The sequence below is a fragment of the Homalodisca vitripennis genome, unplaced genomic scaffold (assembly GCF_021130785.1).
Source record: "Homalodisca vitripennis isolate AUS2020 unplaced genomic scaffold, UT_GWSS_2.1 ScUCBcl_2328;HRSCAF=6962, whole genome shotgun sequence".
Classification (NCBI taxonomy): domain Eukaryota; kingdom Metazoa; phylum Arthropoda; class Insecta; order Hemiptera; family Cicadellidae; genus Homalodisca; species Homalodisca vitripennis.
This window is the reverse complement of record NW_025778451.1, coordinates 82967-103877: the sequence shown is the minus strand read 5'-3', so window position 1 is coordinate 103877 and position 20911 is coordinate 82967. Positions and strand designations below refer to the sequence as shown.

At 31.7% G+C, this 20911-nt stretch overlaps 1 protein-coding gene across 1 annotated transcript in view; it reads left to right on the top strand.

Annotated features, from left to right (window-relative positions):
* The window catches only part of LOC124371964 (RAB11-binding protein RELCH homolog), a gene marked incomplete at its 5' end in the record, with an annotated part of 77434 nt that overhangs the window by 19525 nt on the left and 36998 nt on the right, over positions 1–20911 (top strand). Inside the window, 4 exons of the mRNA XM_046830332.1 lie at positions 2980–3163; positions 4074–4203; positions 6168–6313; positions 7782–7922. Of these exons, the coding sequence (XP_046686288.1) occupies positions 2980–3163; positions 4074–4203; positions 6168–6313; positions 7782–7922 (601 nt within the window). The remainder of the gene's footprint in view (positions 1–2979; positions 3164–4073; positions 4204–6167; positions 6314–7781; positions 7923–20911) is intronic.

Here is a 20911-nt window from a genome sequence, read left to right as displayed (position 1 = left end):
ATTAGGCATGCAACAGAAATTAAAGCTATTGAAAGTGGGCTGGACTATTGAAATTAAAGCAGTATAATGTTGTAATGTTTTTTTAAACAAATTGTACAGTATACAATTCTGGCTAGTATTCTTTCAGTGTTTTGGTTCACTCTTTCTTTCATTAATTGTGTTCTAAATGAGCTACAGCGTGTACAAACAATTAAATAAACCATTCAGTTTGTTCTGTGTTGAATTGTATATTAGAAACAATAAGTTTATTTATTAAATAATTTTCTAAAAATTATATTCAGAAATAAATTTGATCTGTGCCTTTTGTACTTGTTAAAAAATTACATCTTCAGTGGTTGATTCGGTAAATCTAAAGGTCAAATGTTTTTTTCCAGGTTTGTATATTTAAAATAAAATGAAACGCTTTTGGAACACAGGAACAAATGTATAATAAGCTCATTAGCCAAAATAAATACACACAACACAACAAACATTCCCGTTGGAGAATGTTCTTAAGAGTGAAGACATGAAATGACAGTACTCTTTGGAAGTGATATTACAATACCAAAATTCTATCTTATGATATGACAATGCTGACTGGTTAGGACAGCATCTTCATTTACGTCGTTAAAATAAGCCAAAACTGAAAGTGACATACTAATTGGTCCAACACTCTATTTCTACTGATATAAACGGTTTTAATATTGATTTTATCAGAGGACCATAATTATTTGACGAAATCACAAATACGATGAAGATGGAACAATCTGGTAGTTAACATGTTACTTAGTGTTTTATGACAATGCAGCTTACAATATTATTTTTTAAACATGCCTACCGAAACAGCAAAAAGAACCAGAGAAACAATAACAGTGTTTGTTTAGGTTAAAAGCACTGCTGTTCTTCTTATTCTTCTTCTAAAGCTACGTTTTCCTAGCTCCGCGACTGGGCTTTTTGCGCAGCGTGCTCCATGCTCCGTAACTGACGAAACCACCGGTTCTCTGTAAACCAATGGAGGTGTCTTCCTAGCTACGTGTTGCGTGCTTAAGCCTTAACCGCGCTGCGTGGTCTTTGCTGCGCGACTGGGAGCACTGCCTCGAGAGCATTCAATCACGCACCACGCAGCAGGGCTGACGACTGTGTGTATATTATTATTATTATTATATACACTTTCATGTTAACTTGAACAAATTTAGATGAATCAAATTAATGCTTATAGTGAACAGATGAGATAATGTACAAGTTCTACTGATGGTAATACAAATCTTTAAATTTGACGTTTTCAAACCTGAGGTAGTGAACATTAAAATAAATAAACTCTCTTCCCCTAATTACTAAGCTACAAAGTTTGCTCACATTACAAAGTTTTTTTCTGATACAGAGCTTTTATTTTATTTGAGTAGTAAGCTCCATTAAAGTAATTAGTAAAACTGCTTACTTTAAACTCTTCTGCTTTAGCATAGCCTCTGGCATAAGCCAAAGGAATCATGTTTTGTGTAGGAAGTTCATGCTGCGCATGAGTCACTAGTCCTTTGGGGTTGCGTGCTATAAATTCATCCCTGATCCAGTTATGAAGACAGCAACTTAGGAATATGACTGTCGACTGTTTCTGGTATTAAGTATCTTGATGTAAAACAAATTCTGAAAATGTGACACAATACAAAATGCATTTTCAGTTACTCTTCTAGCACAACAAGTGGCGTAGTTAAAGTGTCGTTTATGAACATCTGCGATTGTTTGTTTGTGCGTGTAGGGTTTCATGACATGATTACCCAGTTTAAATGCTTCATCTCCTACTGCAACAAATGGTAGCTTAATTTCAGAAGAAGGTAGGTTTTCAGGAGGTGGGAAAATAGTTCCTTCTTGAATCAATTTCCCCATTTTAGACTTTTTTTAAGATTCCAGCATCTCCTTCTTTGCCGTATGCTCCGACATCGATCAGTACAAATTTGCAGTTTGCGTCAGCCATAGCAAACAATACAATGGAGAAAAAGTTCTTAAAATTGTGAAAAAGGGATCCTGAATGAGCTGGTGCAACTATCCTCACGTGTTTTCCATCTATTGCAGATATACAATTTGAGCCTCAGTTGACCCAGAATTCTTCGGCTTTCTGTTTCCAATCAATTTCCGATGGTGGTGGCAAATGCACATGTTCTATTTTGTCCTTGATAACTGTCGAAACGTCTGGGACAAAGTTTGATATTGTTGACGCAGAAATTCTGTATTGGAAAACCAATGATCGGTATGATTCTCCCGTACCCAGAAACCTGAAAAAATAGAATTGTATAAAATTTTATAAAAGAGTAACGGCAATGTCGACATCCTCGTCCATTTCCTTGTCTGCGAAGAGTAATAACTATGCCAAAACATTCCTTTTCCGGTCCATATCAATGAAAACTGTATATTTCTTCAAAAGATGAAACTGGACAAGGAGAGAGTTTAAGTCGCGCGTTATGCTGCGTAAAATAAAAAATCCTAGGAAAACACATTTGCGCTGCGCAGTATTTAAGTGCGCTTCAACTAAACACGTTGCGCACTTGGCCTTAATTACGTAGCACGCCGCAAGCCCAGTCGCGGAGCTAGGAAAACATAGCTTAAGGGGCAACCTGTTGTCATGCCCTTAAGCATCAAGGGCCTTTTGTGCACCCTGGAAGTATACCATTAGGCCAACCAGTTTATGGTTTCACCAGTTCTGCAAACTGCAGAGAACAAATGATCAAGTCCTCCTGGGGAAGTTCACCACCCTTGTCTAGACTACTAAAAATGGCCTAGCACTCTGTTGCTATTGCAGGAGAGTCAAAGAGCAGGTCAAACATTCTACAGAGCAGATCCTCCTAAAGAATATTGATTCTGAGAAAATCCTCCACAGTTGATCATGTTCCGTAATTAGACCCTTCACATGAGAAGACACCGATCTATTAAGGAGTGAAGGTCAGACGCACTCTGTTACAAACGATTGACTCATGTGGTGGCCTAAAACTGATGTTTATCCTCTTGTAGATCCCTGCCACCTGAGTTCCAGCGAGAAGTGGTCTGTCGATGTTTTGTCAACACAGCCCGGGTGGGGGAGACACCACTGCTACACGAGTTGCTACACGAGGGGATCAGTCTGGCAAGGTTAACTCATGTGGTGGCACTCACTCTTCCAAGAATCATACCAAATGTTCTTATCAACAAACGAGAGGTAACATCTGTTGTCAGACAAGCTATTTAAGTCTCATAAAAATACAAACATAATTTTCACTTAACCCTTGTTATGTATTGTTTGCAATAGATTAAATATTTTGTTTGCAACTATAAGTATTATCAGCTGCAGAAGATTGCGACACTTATGAACACCTTGTATATCCAAAAGATTTTGAATGGTGGTGGTTTTGGTTTGTGGAGTACATGTAAAAAAATAGTTTTTCTTCAAAAAAGGTTTTGTAAAAAGCACTTTTACTTGAATTTTGGCTATGCAGGATATTAAGTTTCATTTGCTGTTCTCTCAAGATTATTTTTGTTATTGTATAGTTTTATTGTCATATTGTTACATTTTAGTTTATAGTAGTATCTATACTTAGTTATAACTTACAACATTTTCTTGCTAATATTTTGCTTTTTAACAAATAGTTACTGCAGAAAGTAACGTATAAGATTATGGTTTTCCTTTAATGTTAAACTCATAATTTTTACTTTGTTCTTTTGAATATTAATTTCTTTAACCTTATTTGGTTTCGTTATTTGTATAAGTTGCAGTAAATTTCCAAACAAATTGTACTCTATTGTAAAAGTTTACCATAATTGTGGAAATAAGAATCATTTATCATTTATGATCAGTGAAGTTATGCAGTTTTTTCGGTAAGTGCTACTACATAAGGACAATTTAAGGGCAATATAAGGACAATTGCAATAGAGGCTGATTTTGTTGAAAAAAATGTAAGACTTTGAATAATTATTTAAATGATCAATCATTAGTCGATTTTTCTCTAAAATATGAATTTGAATGTTGGTCTCTTTAATATTGAATGGTAATAGTTTTTTTCTAAATTGCTGTAATATTACAATCTAGAGATAGTTGTAATCCAAGAGAAGTTAATGTAACTGTTTTCCAGGAACTGATACCTCTATTGGTCTGTACAATTCACCTACACCAAGACTCTGCTCAGAGGGATACTCTGCTGCAGTGGCTGTTCAATCTCAAGAAAAGACCGCAAGAAGAAGAGAGAAGATGTATCCTAGCAGGTGACTTTTTAAGTTTTTCATATGACAACATTATGTAAAGTTTCAACAAATTTGGTGTGGATGCCAATCTATAAATGAGAAAGAAGATGCTCTATGTGCCCTGAAATAGATTCACCAATGACTTGCTGCAAATTCTGCTCTAAACTTGTTTATTTATATCTTTAGTGTAGCATGCAGTAAAGATGTCTTTAAAGTACTTGTTTAGGCTAAATTAGTGGTTTAAAGTAAAAATGTACCTTTTACATCATCAAATAAAAATATCAATACCAAATAATTAATGACGTATTTACTAAAAAATCCTTTCAGTTGAAATTCTTTTAAATAAAATTCTGAAGCAGAAAGTTTGTAAACTATTGTTTGGCACTGAAATCACACCAGCAAAGCTAATCATGGGGTAAATTAGTTAATTGATGTGCTGAACGAGTATGCTCTGTATCTCAAATAAGATCAAAGATATGCAGAAACTGACATTAATTTATAGTCATGGTCATAGTCATAGTCATAGTCATAGTCATATTTCTTTATTAACATATTCTTCAAGAACAGTAATAGAGTCACAATGTTAACAAATTACATAATTGATATTAATAAATAATCAATACAAGATGTCAGAGCCTCCAATCTTCCTTGTTTACTTCTGTGAATTCTTCGATGGTGTATATTGGGTGGTCCACCAGGAAGTTGTGAAGACATCTTCTCAAGGCAGCTCCCTTGAGGTTTTTCACAGCTTGTGGCAGGAGGTTCCTCAGCTTCCTACCAATGTAGGATGGTTTTTCCTCGAAAAGTGATGTCCGATGTAGAGGTAGTGTTATGGATCTATAATCAGAGTCACAGTATTTCAAGGGATCTAGTGACGTTCTGCCAATATTGACTCTACTGTCTTTTCTTCATTATACAACTTCATGTATTGTCTTTTAATCTTTCACTAGAAACGAATATCAACCATTCTTTTTGACACACTTCGTTCTATGACACACTTAAACCATCAATACCCTCCAGCATTTTCTCCCCTGCTTTTCCTCCTACTCATTTTTACATCATGAGAGTTTTGATGCGAATAGTTGTCAACATGCATTCTCGTCCTTGTTCTCTCTCCATCTCTTTAAGATAATAAAGAATACTCAATGGGGTTTGCTATTGGTATTTTGTTTTGGCTGAAAAGAGATCGGGGTTTGGAATATTAAATGGGAGGGAGGCACACTACAAATGGTATAGACATTATTACTTTTGACACCAATGGTGTGTGATTTGGAGCACAGTGGTACAAAAACCCCACACTTGGTTAGGTGTAGAAAGAGCATCATGGCATTGCAAAAGAACTGACTTCTTCTTCTTCTAATGGGCGGCTTATTACAAATGCACTTAAGCTTCAAGGGCCTTTTGCGCACCTCTAACAGTATACCATGAGGTCAAGCAGTTTACGGTTTCAGCAGTTCTACAAACCGCAGAAAACAACCTATCAGCCTCCTGGGGAAATTCACCACCCTTGTCCAGACTATCAAAGATGGCATAATGCTCCCTTGCTATTGCAGGACAATCAAAGAGCAGGTGTTCAGCAGTTTTCTCTTGCACGTCACACAATCTACAGAATGGATTCTCCCAGAAAATATTTGATTTATTCTTAAAAAGAACTGGCTTACTGATGAGAATTTTTTCATGCTTCAAGCATAACTGATGATGCAAACAATTTCGTTGTTAATTTATTGTCTTGTTAACCTACACAAATCCCAACTCTTATCGTATTTCCATACCTGAATTACAACACTTACTGTTTGTTTATCAGTTAAGAATTGAATGTACAATCCAATGGCTGAACAAAATCCAAATTTTCTAATTTGAAGAAATGCTTATCAGTGACATTTACTTCAAACTTCATATCGCGCCTCTCTTTAGGGTATTGCCAGTTTTTTGCTTACCTCCTTCTCATCTCTGTGTTGAGTCACAACTCTCACATGTCTGTGCAGGTATGGTCAGCCTCGCTCGAGCCAGCAGCCAGACCGTTATCGAGTCTGAACTACTGCCTCACTGCTGGGAACAGATGAGCCACAAACACACGGAGAGGAGACTGCTGGTTGCCGAGGCCTGTAGTGCACTGGCTCCATACATATCGGTGAGTAGCTTCTGTAGACTACATTCTCTGCTCGGCAAGCGCCACGTGGTTAGTAGCATCATCTAGTAAGGTTTAGGGTTACGCAGTCTCAGTGTTGCCCAACCGATGGACTGAACCTGTAAGATCCCTCTGTCGGCTTAAGTAGGCACCCTTTTGAAGTAATGCAGAAAGCAGTCCCAAAAAGGAGTGATGCCTGGACGTGTTGGGTTTTTAGTGAGTGCGATTCCCACACACCAGTGGAATAAGCATTTTCTCTATCGTCACAAAAAAGGTTGTGTCCAATTTAATTCATATTAATCTTGCTGTGAAAGATTTTTTCATAGCGGATTCATACATAAATATATAATTTGTCCTCTTATTCAGAAAAAAATGCATGTGAGGCAGATATGGAAACACTTCCCACTTAAAAGTATCCAGGATTTCTGAGTTCGATTTGCTGTGTGTGATTGGTACCCATCTTGCACAAAATTTATGGTAACCTAACTTCTACGTAACTGGTTCTTGTAACAAACGCCTTGAAATTTGAGGAAAACTGAGTGAGGGTTCCGTTATTCTGAATCAGCAGTCTTCTTTAATCTTCTCATCGACTTTAGAGACGATTCTGTCACAATGCTTGGCTGTCCATTTCGTTGTGATCATGCACATTAGTTCGGCCATTTTTAAATCTAATTTTAAATCTAATTGGCGCATTCCATCTTCACTAATCACATCGTTCTCATAAACTTCACAGAATTGGTGATAAATCTTAATTAGTTTATTGTGCTTAGCCAACAAAAACCGTATTACTGACCATGCTTCACAACTTGTGGGATTTAAAATTGTATCACACATTTTAAACTGGTATTGTAAAACACGGAGCAACATTAGCCGCTCACTAGCACGGCTGGATAGGCACTGAACAGAGAAACGCCCTGACATCAAAATGGCCACGATGTCCTGCCACTAGCGGCTACAGAGCTAAACGTAATCTATTTTCTGGATAGCCCTCGTAGCTTCAACGCTCCTGGCACACTATTTCACACTTATTGTACATTATAATAATATTTAGTTTAATCCTATAAACTGAATTGACTAACATTATTATATTTCGACAATGTATAATGATAAATGTATAAAACAAGGTATAATGAAACCGAGCTGCTTTGAACAATATTAAACATGTGTTCTAAAATGTTGAAACAATCAGCTGATTTAAGTCATCTGATTGGTTGAAAAATAGCCAGTTGATAAAGAAAACGCATTTAGAAATAAAACAAAGAACTGATATTATGTCTTCTGTCTAGTGAGACAAAAAACAACTTTGACTAAAGCTGATATATCACATAAGAATATTGTCTACACAAAAGTATGAAATGGCGTTCACATGAAATCATTGTATCACACAGGTTTGCCAAGCGAGACTTTTATGTGAAAACGTTGAAGGGGTATTACCTGTGCAACACACAAAAAACAATCTTGGATGTTGCAGGCAGGTCTGCGTAACTCCTTATTGCTGTCCATACTGCAACAGCTACTGGGGGAGGACAGGGAGGAAACTGTTCGTGTGTCCTGCGTCCGCAGTCTTGCCCTTATAGTGGCAGTGATGGCTGACACCGACAAGTACACTCAGGTAAAGTGAAAAATGGCATTAGGTCAATAAAATAAATCGTCTTCATTTGAAGCAAAAAATTCGTGCAATAAATTTAGAAAAGATTATTTCATTGGTTTCAACGGTTTCTTTCAGCGATCAAGTTAAAGTTGGAACATTAAAACCAGAGAAATAAACTATTTTTCTGTTGCTTTTGATCTTAAAGTGTAGTATTTAAAAATGTCTTGACATTTGATATTTTTATTCCAAATCCAACTGGTAGGAAATAAAACTATTTTGGCTCAATTCAAGCTAACAGAAGTTAACCCTCGAACTGGTGGTGTCTGGTCCTGTACTGGCACCTTATTTTTAGCCGTTTGTAAGAATGAAATTAAATTGTTATATACCTCTCAAAAATTGTCAAATATACAACGTATTATACATAATTGTTTTCAGAATATTCCAAATAATAATAATAAATAATATTCATTAATATTTTCTTATGTCAAAAAAATATTTTGGTGTTTGAATGTGCTTGATATTTTTTTAAAATATTTTATAAATTTACACTATCTTATCATATATGTATGGAATATTTTTTGAGTAAAAAATAAGCAAAAAAAGTGGATTTTACCCTTACTCTTACTCTTACTCCCATGGCCATGGATACCCTAGGTGGTATTTGGCCTCGCCAACCAGCTGCCTCCATCTCTCCCTGTCTTCACAATCCTCCTGACCCGCTCTCAACTTCCTCAAGTCCTTCTCCACCTGGTCCTTCCAGCGATTTTTGGGTCTACCTCGAGGTCTTCTTCCAACTGGATTGTGTTTCCAAACCTCTTTAATCAATTTATCATCCTCCCTCCTCATCACATGGCCTGCCCACCGAAGTCTCTTGCTCTTTGCTTCTCCTACAACGTCTGGAGATTGAAACATCTCTCTGATTTCTTGGTTATGCCTGATTCTCCATCCATCTCCATCTCTAATAGGTCCGAAAATTTTCCTCAAAATTTTATTCTCGAATGTAACCAATTTCTTTTCTGCCTGTTTATCTATAATCCATGTCTCTGCTCCATAAAGAAGAACTGGTCTTATAACAGTCTTATATATTCTTAATTTTATATTCTTAATTAAGGATTTTACCCTTACCCAATATATATATATATATATAAGTAGATAGTAATATGGGGTTCCTGGCGCACTTTCGGAGCCGACCGAAAAGCAATGTAAAATACTGTTCAATGTACCATAAAGGAAGCTGAGAAATAACACAGCAAATCTCAATGAAAAATTAACCGAATCTACAGTCGTTCGTCTCCAAAAGCGATCGGTACATTACTATCTACTCTGTGGAATGAAAAATTAACCAAATCTACAGCTGTTTGCTTCTACTTTCTTAAGCTGTGCTTTGTAAAATGTTGTCAAATCTGCTACGAATAAAGGAAAAATCTTAATAAAATTTAATCAATTTAAAACATTTTTACTAAAAACATACTGTACTTTAATAAAAAACTTTTCTACTAAATAAACAACATGAACTCACCAAGCTCTCTTCAGTTTCTAGCATTTCAAAAACTTACAAAGAAAGACAATTTTAACGAGTTCAACGAATTACCAAAACATTTTAAAGAACAGTTGATACTTTCCTTAAATGATACAGAATTCAAAGAACTTGTAAAGTCTTTTGCAGAAAAAACGTCAAATGGAGTGTTTTACTATCGGCAAAAAACTAAAAAAGTAAGGGATTACATATTTAATATAATTACGAAAGATATTGAAAAGAAAGTAAAAAATAAACAAACAGAGAGTTTTCATCGTTTTTTTATGACATTTTTCCCATATTATACGTCCTTTCAAGATAATCAAGACTTAATTGATGAATTTCTTAGGAATTTTTGTAAGTATCAAGATTTATCAACACAATTCATTAAAGAGCATTATAGAATTTTTCTTATAGAATATAGCCACATTTTGTGTGAAACAAAAGGTATTACTGTAGATAATATTCCATGTGATTCCTATGAAGAAAGACACCAACTATGGTTATCAAAACAGTACTATGACGTGGGGAGGGACTGCAAGTTTTAGAGTTAAGACTTTATTCTACAAAGTTAATTGTTATAATTTCTTTATCTTTAATAGTCTTCTTTCCAGTAACAACCAAGTGTAATTTTTCATTTTTGTTTAATTCTTTAATCTTTTTCTCATCCAAAACAGTCAAAAATCTGTTCGGTAAGTGTACTTTACAATCTTCCAACTCGGCAATTATTGTAAACCCGAATTTATCTTTCATTTTCTCCAAATTCATGATTTTGTACTTCTTTTTTTCTTCTAATTCATTCAACTTCTTATACTCTTTAAACTTGCATTCACCAATATCATTTAACTCTTTCAAGAACTCCATTTAAATAGAAAAAATTTAAAGACGGAAAAAATGAAATTTGCTAACAATCACTCGAGAAGTCGAGGGAATTGCCAACATCTTCATTGTTTGACGAGGTTCTTCATTTACTTTCTCCAAATGTACTATAAAATCATCAAAGATTTCTGGCTTAAAATCGTAGACAAATTCAACATCCAGATAATGAAAAAATACAGGTAATATCTTTTCATAATAAACGTGTGTATCGATACCTACAAACCTAATGTATTCTTTGAAAAGGAAAATAATTTTGTCAATGGTTCCAAGAGATAAGTAAAAATTTTTATTCTGTTTTCTAAATTCTGTAACAAATTTTGTTTGCTTCTTGTCTCCGTATTGTAATTTCATAAGCAGATTATTCAAATGTGTTAGTTTATTTCGAAATTTCTTAGGTTTAGGTCTTTCGTACAAAATTAAATTACAATCTCTACAAACTAAATATCTTTTATCGATAATTTCTCCTCTATTAGAACACTTGTAACAGTTGGCATTATACTCTTCCATTTAAACAGAAAGATTTTTTGTTTAAATGGAGATTATGGAACTAACTCTGCCGAGATATAAATTTTTCAGCGCAAATGTTTGTGTTTACATTTCTACAACAGAGATAAATATAAATAATTTCATTCTATTGTACAACTATTTAGGATATTTTGTGTACGATTATAAAGATTATTACGGGAGAAATCGGGATTTTTCAGTGGCGAAAGAGTATATTTTTGAAATATTAGAAGGAATGAAAGAGAATAATATGAACATCATTAACTACTGAATTTCTCTAATATCGTTCTTAATCACATCATAGGCTAAAAATTTCTCAGAGACAACAACAACATAACAAATCGCGTTTGTAACAGCTTTTTGAAAATCCATATTGATAATTATATCGTTCTTTGAACCAGAAATATTTGTCAAACTCTTTGTTGTATCAATGACATAAATAGGTCTATTCGCTAAAAATTCTTTAGGATTGTAATACATTTCCTTATTATTACAGTAAACTTTCTTAAAATCTTGATACATCTGATACATGATTCTGAAAAGACCTCCGGAAATGTTTAAATTTTGTAATTCATCTGGATAATAAGAACCGTTCAATTTTACTCTGATATTTTTTACATCCAAACTATCAAACTTTGAAGGATTTTTTTCTTGATTATTCTGTCTATCTGTTTGAAAACCGATGATAACGAACTTGGGATTGAAGATATTTCTATAAATATTTGTGATATCGAACGAATAAGTTGTTCCGGAAATACCTTTTTGTTCAATACATTGCCAATCTAGAAAATTAAACATAATGTTTTGACTTTTTGTAATTTCATCAATCAACCTAATTTTACTCGTGGTTTTATAATCAATCATTGGAACTCTAATAAAAAAATCTGTAATTGTTATTTTTCCATCAACAGGCATAACATTTCCAGTTGCAGTCTTCAGAATCACATCATCGTCTTCTGCTCTTATAAAACTTAGATAAAATCCTCCTTTATAGATCGGAATAGTAACATTTTCAAAAAATCCTAATCCAAAATGAGATAAATTTCCAGCTGCTTCAAAAACACCAAATTTAAAATCTGATTCAAAGCCATTAGAAGTTTGAGAAATAACATCACTTTTTGAATACGAAATAGTTCCTTTAATTGTGCTTAATTGGCCACAGTTTTCGACTTCTTCTATCAATTTATTGTGTTTTCTTACTTCAATCTTAGAAAATAAAAACGGTATAAAATTATCGATTAATCTAACATTATCAGTTCGAAGATATGCTTGACCATCTTGTTTTGTTAAAGTTCCAGAAATATAAAACTGGAAGTTAGACGAGCAAAAGTTATCTCCAAAATCAATATTAAACTCAGTTCTTTTATTCGGTTCATTCAAATGTTGTTTACTAATTGGATAGAAATTTTTAAACTCCGCCCTTTCAATATCACTAGCATATTTTCTGTAGTCCGCCATTTAATAAGAGAAAATTTAGAAATTTTAAACATCGTGTATCATTTTTTCATCGATCTAATGTACGTTTTTTATAAGAAAAGATATAAATTTTAGTAAAATAATTAAAAAGATTAGAGTCATTTTTAATGATCTACTTCGTCATATTCAGGATTCTCTTCCTTAAATTTTGCGATCTCGGTCACATATTTCAATAAAATCTGCACAGGATAGTAACCGCTATCTATAATATTGTTCCAATCAACTGTATCTTTATTTTCATCCAAAAACTTTATACTCAAGTGTTGATAGAGACAAAGAACAGACATATGATCTTTTAATTGATAATGTATATTTTCTTGAATGAACTCTGATGATAAAGTTTGATATTTAGCAATGTTATACCAATTCAATTTGTTTACGTATAATCTCATCATATCTTCGGATAATTCATATTTTTGAGAAATGTCATCCCAATGTTCTTTTTTCAAATCTCTTTCGTGTTGCATGATAAAAAGATCGAAAGCACTGTAATGTCCCGCCATCTCTATTTATTAGGAAAAAATTTCAAAATCAAGTTTTTATAAATTGGCTCTTTTTAGCGTAACATTCAGCACATTTTCCAGAAATTCTCTTAACTCCATTGATGTTTGCATAGTATTTTATATCATTTGTTGCAGTTTTTTCTTTACATCTCACACAATATATGAGCGCCATTTATATAAGGAAAATTAGTCATCATAGCCGCCTACTCCATTAAATCTGTTATCAATGTTTTCAAAAGATTTATTAACATCTTCTTTAAATTTATTAAAGTTTTCTTCTAGTTTATTTACTTTATCGAGATATAAAGAGTATCGATCATCTATTCTTTTAAGTAATTCATTATTATGTGTTACTTTCTCATTGAAACGTGTACCAAAATTTTCAAAAAAGTTTACTTTCTCATTGAAATGTGTATCAAAATCTTCCAGAATTTTGTTAATTACTTCACCAACTAATACATTAACATCATTTTTATATGTATTAAAGTTTTCTTCTAGTTTATTTACTTTATCAAGTAATTCACCAACATCGTCTACTGATCTTTTACTTCTTTCATCAAGTTTTTCATAGACTTCTGTTGTAAAATCTTTAACATGCTGTTTATGATTCTCATAATTTTGTTTTAGTTCATTAAACATTTTAATAGGATCTTCTAATTGAATCATTACAACAACATCAAATGGATTAATTCCTTTACTAACACCGCTAATTCTTTTTCCTTTAAAATCTAAGGCATTTTTAACATTCGGATCATGTAAATCAACAATATCGATGTTTTCTGATAATTTTAGAGGTTTTAAAATTTGTTCTTTAACAACAACATCATGTTTGTCAATACCAGGTCGAACACCGACAATTCTTTTTTTATTAGCTAAACTAACATAATTCTTTTCAACTTTGATCGCTTCAGTAATTTTATCAGCTTTTTCGATATGAGACATTAAATTGGTAAATAATTTTTTTACACCATCATCAACTTCTTTTTCCAATGTTTTTATTTTATCAGCAACTTCATTTGAACTCATGAAATTTGCAAGTTTGTTATCATATTCTGCTTTAAAATCTTCAATCTCGACAGCAAACATATCTGAATCTGGAAGGTTTTGTAATACATTTTCTAACTTGTTATCAAACTCATTTCTCAAACTATCAAAATTCAAACTATTATCTACATTTTGAATAATTTGTGTTCCAAATACGTCAAAAATATTTTGTGAATCCATATTTATTAAGTAATAATTTGTTAACAACTTCTTTAAAATCTTTACCAGTACTCAGTTCATTCAAAACAAAAACACATAAATGACCACAAATTGGGGGATCTTTATAGTCTTGAATCTGAGAATCATTGTAGTAGACGCTTGATTTTTTCAAATATTTAATCAATTCTATAGGTGGTTTGTCCTCAATTCTTCCATACGAATCAAAATAACATGCATTCTTATCATTTTTATAATAACAAATCCAATGCGTTCCACTTCCCATAATCGAGTCTAAATTCACAATTCCACATTCAAATTTCTTAACTTTTTCAGGTAATGTATCTCTCATGAAGATTCCTCTAAAATGTTTAATATTTTTGCAGATTTCTTCCAATTCCCCGAATGTTAAAGGTTTAAATTTTTTTTTCAATGTTTGATTTCACGTAATTCAAAGTTTTTTCATCTAATCCAGATCCTGTAACATCTTCCAACTCTTTATCTAACCAATTTAAAATGTTTCGAACAATAGGAATCACATCTTTTTTAACGATTGGAGCAGCTTTACGAACATAAGGAACAACATTTTTAACAACTGGAATATTTTCTCCAAAATCTAATAAATCTTTCAAAAGTCCACCATTTTTAAGTTCTTTCAACTGATTATAAGAAAATTCTATTCTGGTTCCTTTATTGTTTTTCTTATGTTTTTCGAGTTTATTGTATTGTCTATTTGTTAAAAATATCTTATCTTCTCCATTTTTTAGTTGATCTATTTTAAATTGAATACTAACGGGTATTTTCTTCTTAAAAGCGGATTTTATTTTTTCTTTCTGATTTTTGCTGAAATTTACATTCACCTCCATTTATATAGTTAAAATTTCAAGTTCTCTTCGATTCCTATTCCTAGTTTTCTCTTCAAAAACATTGCTCCAGCTGTTGGAAGCGCAACAAATCTTTCACCTAAACTAGCATCTTTTGATAAAAATCTATCCATTGCCTTATCTTGCAAAACTTTATCTGCGATATGTCTGGAATTTGTGTCTCTATGTTTTGCATAAAAAATATCGTGTTCCATAGCAGCTTGATCTAATTTATTTATACCAGGATCTCCTCTTTTTAGTCTTTTTTTCGAGTTTTGTGCCAGGCCCCAGATACTGATAAGTTGGTACGTGTAATTCAAAAGGTAAATTGTTGATAAAATCATTCAAAAGTCCACTACCCTCAATCATAGATGAACTTATTGCCGGCAAAACTCGTTTTAAATATTTAATTCCATCAGGTTTTTCAATCATTTCATCAAGTTTGTTCGAAATAAAATCTTTAATCGCTTTCTTTTCGTTCAAAAAATTGTTGTTTCCAGCCTTTTCTTGAGCATAAATATAATTAATAATTCCATCGAGTTTTGTCAAATCGTCGATATATCTGTATTCAATCTTATTATCACTGTATTTTCTTACACCTGATCCTTCGATTCGTTTTTCCCAAATTGGTTTAATCAAATTGAGATATTTTTTACCTTTACTTGACTTTGGTTTCTTAGTTGATGGATCATTATTTTTGTAAATTGAATCAGATTTCCATAAAATTTCTGTATACTTTTTCAAGTCTTCTTCAGAATATAAAACCGTCTTTTGGAACATCAGTGCCTGTTAATAATCTCCATAAACCTTGAGTTCCTTTATATGTTTTATCTTCAATAATTATATCATTATGTTCAAAATTCACGGGCAAATTTCCAATCATAAAACTTTTCTTTTTTCTGTCCCAATACAAACCAAATTTATCATCCTTTGCTCTAGGAAGAAATTTTTTACCAATTTCACCAATTATTATATCCGTTGTTCCAGGACTTATTGGTTCAACTATGGTAGAGTCTTCAATGATTCGAGGTCTAAATGGTGTTGAAGATGGTAATTTTGGCAATTCAAACTCAGATTCTGGTATCGAAATATCGGCAAATTGTCGTACAACTGGAACCAAATTCATCAAATTTTGATTATCGCTTAAAACATTTTCAATTTTGCCCTCAACATTTTTTATTGCAGATGTTACAGGTTGATTAATTTTTTGAATAAATTCTTGTTCTTTTTCATCAATTCGAATCTGTTCTTTAAATTCTTTGATTAATTTCTTTTCTATTTGATCAAGTTTTTTTGCTTCTTCTGAAGTTACGTTCGCCATTTATTTAGGAAAATTTTGAAACGTAAACGTGGAACGTGGAACGTGAAACACGAACGTGAAACACGAACGTGAAACGTAAACACGAACGTAAAACATGAACGTGAAACGTAAACACGAACGTGAAACATGAACGTGAAACATGACCGTGAAACATGAACGTGAACGTGGAACGTGAACAGATTTACCGTTTTTCTGTTATTTTCATAATGTAAATAAAAATTAAAGATAATATAAAAATAATTGTAACAAATATTTTATCAAGTAGATTTGTCAGACCACTGAGCAGCATTTATATTAGAAAATTTATTCAGATATTTACCATTTTTAGGCTTCAAAGTTAGATTAATAGTTAAAAATCCGTAGTCTTCCTTCCAAATTTTATCACATAATTCATTAAAGTGGTTAAAACTCATATCAGATCCCACATAATTGTTGTAAATCTTTCTCGAATAGTGATCGTCTTGCTTAAAAACACACAACATATTCAAATTATTTCTAATAACTTGTTTATCAACCTTTGAAAAGCATTGGGAAAGATAGATACAAGAGATATTTTTGTGACAAGACATTACGAAATATTCCTTAATAACGTCTTGATTTTCCAAAATACAATCATCAAAAACGATTAAAGAATTCGGTTTACATTCGCTTAACGGAACTATGTCCTCAGAAGCATTATAAAAATGTGATATTTTCTTACTTAAGTTCTTCTCAATGTTTTCAAATCTTTCTTGTAATTTTTTATAGGCGTCCTGTTCTAAAGATTTACTAAAAACATACAAATTGGAATAAGGAATCAACCTATTGTAGATAAAATTCAATAATAAAGTTGTTTTTCCACATCCACTTGAACCAACAATTAACAATCTGATTGGTTGATCTTTCTTATTTTCTTCAAACGTTTGAAGTTTTATCTGATCTTTTTGCTTTAAAAATTTCTCCATTTAAATAGAAGATTTTCATCTTGAAGCAACGCTTGCGAAAATGAAGCTGTTCAAGTTGACTTCAGAAAGCTCTAAATTAGTTTTAAACTTGGAACATCCTATACACTTAGAGGAAGAATCAAATTATTTTATCGGTTTAAGCGGCTTTTATTCTGATAATTTTGTAATAAATATTAGTGAAAGTTCTCCTTATTGTATAGGATTTAGTGAGAAGAACGTAACAAAATATTATGGTTTAAACAAAGGATATTATACTTTCGATCAAATAAAAAATTCCCTTAAAAATTATCTGAAAACATTCAAACAATCAGATAAATCTTTAAACTTTGACGAAAACAAGTTTGAAATGCAAAAAAATTATCTCTCTAATAAAATTCAAATAAAATCACCAGTAAGAATAATGTTTTCAGCAATTATTGTAGATTTGTTAGGGTTTGTTCAAGAAACTATTGAGCCAAATCAGGTATATTTAGGAAATAAAACGCCAAAATTTAGACCGTTCGATGTAATTGAAGTGCACTGCAATCTCGTTGAACCTAGTTTTGAAAATCATACCGAACATTTACACAAAGAATCGGAAATTTTGTACACTTTTTTCCCAAATGTTGCTTATGGATCAAAAATCAGTGAAAAACCAAATGAAATCGATTATATTCCAATTAGAAAAAATATTAAAAGAATTCAAAAAATCGTTCTGACTATTCAAGACTCTGAAGGAAATCTATTAAAATAATGAGAGTAAAACAACAATATATTTAAGATTGTCGAAAGAATGATGAATCAAGGGGAGCTATTGAATAGCTTACCTTCAAATTTTCAAGAAAACAACTTTTGAATGTATAAATTACAAGAGTCTATGCCATAGACCCTTTCAAAATCTTCATCCTGACACTGTTTTTATCAATGAATCTGGGCTTTATTCTCAAAATAAAAATTACTAGTTAAATTTTTTTTTCTATCTAAATGGAGTCAGTTGTGAATCTACTCAAATTCAATAATAAAGAAATTTTAACATTTGTTGACGAAAATAATGAATTTTGGTTTAAGGCGAAAGATGTTGCAGAGGTGTTAGAATATAAAGATACGAAGAAAGCAATTAAAGAACATGTCAAAGAAAAATATAAAAAAAGCTTCGAAAACATACATTCTGAAGGTAGGGGTGATTCGCCCCCGCCTTCAAACTTTCAAAAAAAACACTGTTTTCATCAATGAAGCAGGCATATATTCTTTAATCTTGAAATCTAAAATGAAAATAGCAGAAATGTTTCAAGATTGGGTTTTAGAAGAAGTTTTACCAAGTATTCGTAAATTTGGTGTGTACAAACTTGAAAACGAAAATAAGCAGTTAAAAGATGAAATAAAACAGTTACAAATTTCAGGTCAAATGAAATCCTTGAAAATAGAGAATCAAGAATTGCGAATGGAATTAATGAAGAGAGATATGGTATGTAAAGATTTTGATAAGAAAAAACACCATGTTTTTGTGTTAATTAAGAAGAATCACATGTGGGAATGGCCTTATTACGTTATCAGAGCTCAGAAACGAGAAATACCAAACCGATTAAAACATCTAAAAATAAATTATCCTGAATTAGAGATTTTGTTCATTGATGACGAACCAAATTCTATCAATCTGTATAACCAAATGAAAGAATCTTTGAATATTTTATACAACGGAAATCATTTTACTACAAATATGGCAGAATCTCGACTGATTTATAGAATATCTAAATTACACGATGAAAATGTTTCTAAATTTTACTAAAAACTCTCGATTTATTATATTTTGTTTGTAAATGTTTAGCATAACTAGGTAACCATCGTAGAATTTTTTTTTCATATTCACAAGGCATTTCGTTTTTATAACTTTCGCTGAAAATGTTTTTAGCACAATCTTTGCAAAAAGCATCTTTTCTATCTTTACTATACTGCCAGTTATTAAATTCAGAAATATTTTTAATTTCTTTACAAAAGTAACACTTTTTCTCTTCTAAAGTTAATTTGTTCATTTTATCATATAATTCCTTACAATAACAGTCTTTTCTATTCTCTTCTTGACACTTTGTACATTTCTTTTGAGACTCCATTTATATAGAAAAAATTATTACACAATGAAAATGTTAAACTCTCGACTTATGATATTTTGTTTGTAAATGTTTAGCATAACTAGGTAACCATTGAAGAACTCTTCCACATTCGCAATGAGTCGGTTTATTTTGACTTTCTCGGAAATTTCTTCTAGCACAATCCTTACAAAAAGCTTGTTTTTTATCTTTACTATAATGCCAGTTGTGAAATTCTGAAATATTCTTAATTTCTTTACAAATACAACATTCTTTCTCTTCTAAAGTGAATTTTTCTATTTTTTCGTATAATTCTCTCTCATATTTACTACGACAATCCTTACACATAGACCCTAATCCTTCTTTTTTATTCTTATTTTTATAAAAAGCTTCAAAATCCTTAAATTCTTGACACTTTGTACATTTCTTTTGATGCGCCATTTATATATAGAAAATTTATATTACAGTTTTGACTTCTTCAATTCATATTCATAAAACTTTCCGGTTATTTCTTCATTATTTAAATCTTTTATACTATAAGTTACAGGATCTGTGTTATTAATTTGATAAATCACAAAGATTTCTCTTGACCAATTGTTCTTATATTTGTTCGAAAATGTTTGTTTTTTACTAACAATTCTTACATGATCATCGACTTTAAATTTAGTTTTCGTGTGAATTTCAGGTGGAACATACTCGAAAACTGTCTCTAATAACTCCTTTTCTGCATCCTTATCTACGTCTTTCGGTTTCATTTTGATTGTGCTGTGAACTGTATCGTTATAATTGTTTACGATTTTTTGAAGAATATCGATCCATTTAAAGTTGTTATTAATCTCAAAAATTACTTTCATTCTCTCATTTTGAGTTCTGTTATATCTCTCTACAATACTTGATTTCTCTTCGTTTTCAGTATGATAAATCTTAATTTTGTATTTCCTCAAAACATCGTTAAATTCTTTATTTTTAAACTCTAAACCCTTATCTGTATGAAGTAGGTTAGGAGGTTTGTGATTGATCCTTATGGCATCTTTTACTATATCTTCGAAAGCTTTTGAAATATCCTTGCCGTTTTTTCTTTTGATAGCTCTTGACCAAGCATATTTTGAGAAAGTATCAATAACATTTAACATATACTTAAATCCATCATTTTGATCTGAATAGTTAGACATTATAACTAAATCTGCTGCCCATAAATCGTCAATTCCTAATGTTATAATTTTTCTCTTTTTAAACTTTTTTCGTACTGGTGCATGAATTTCTCGAGCTTCAATCTCTATCTCATCTTTAGTCTTCAATTCTTGCTTAACAGGTTTTGGATTTGGATTCTTTATAAACTTACTCTTGTTTGTCTTACATTTTGAACATTTTGCAGCAATTCTATACAATCCATTTTGAGTTTGAACGATTTTTGAATCTATATTTTTCGTTTTCTTTTTACACTTGTGACAGTGAATTAAATCATCTTCCATTTACATATCAAAGTTTCCAAGTTTATTTAATTCGTCTAATATATCAGATTTTGCTTCATTTTTATAGCCATACGGTACTGAAATGAAATGAAATGAAATGAAATGAAATGAAATGAAATGAAATGAAATATAAATTTATTTCCACAATCTTCTTATAGGTACAGAGATTACAAATGCGTTTGCAAATTTTTTTTTTAACAATGAAATTTTAAATATTGTAATTTCTTAATATATATTTGTAGGAAATTAGCCTACATGGGCAAGCAGCC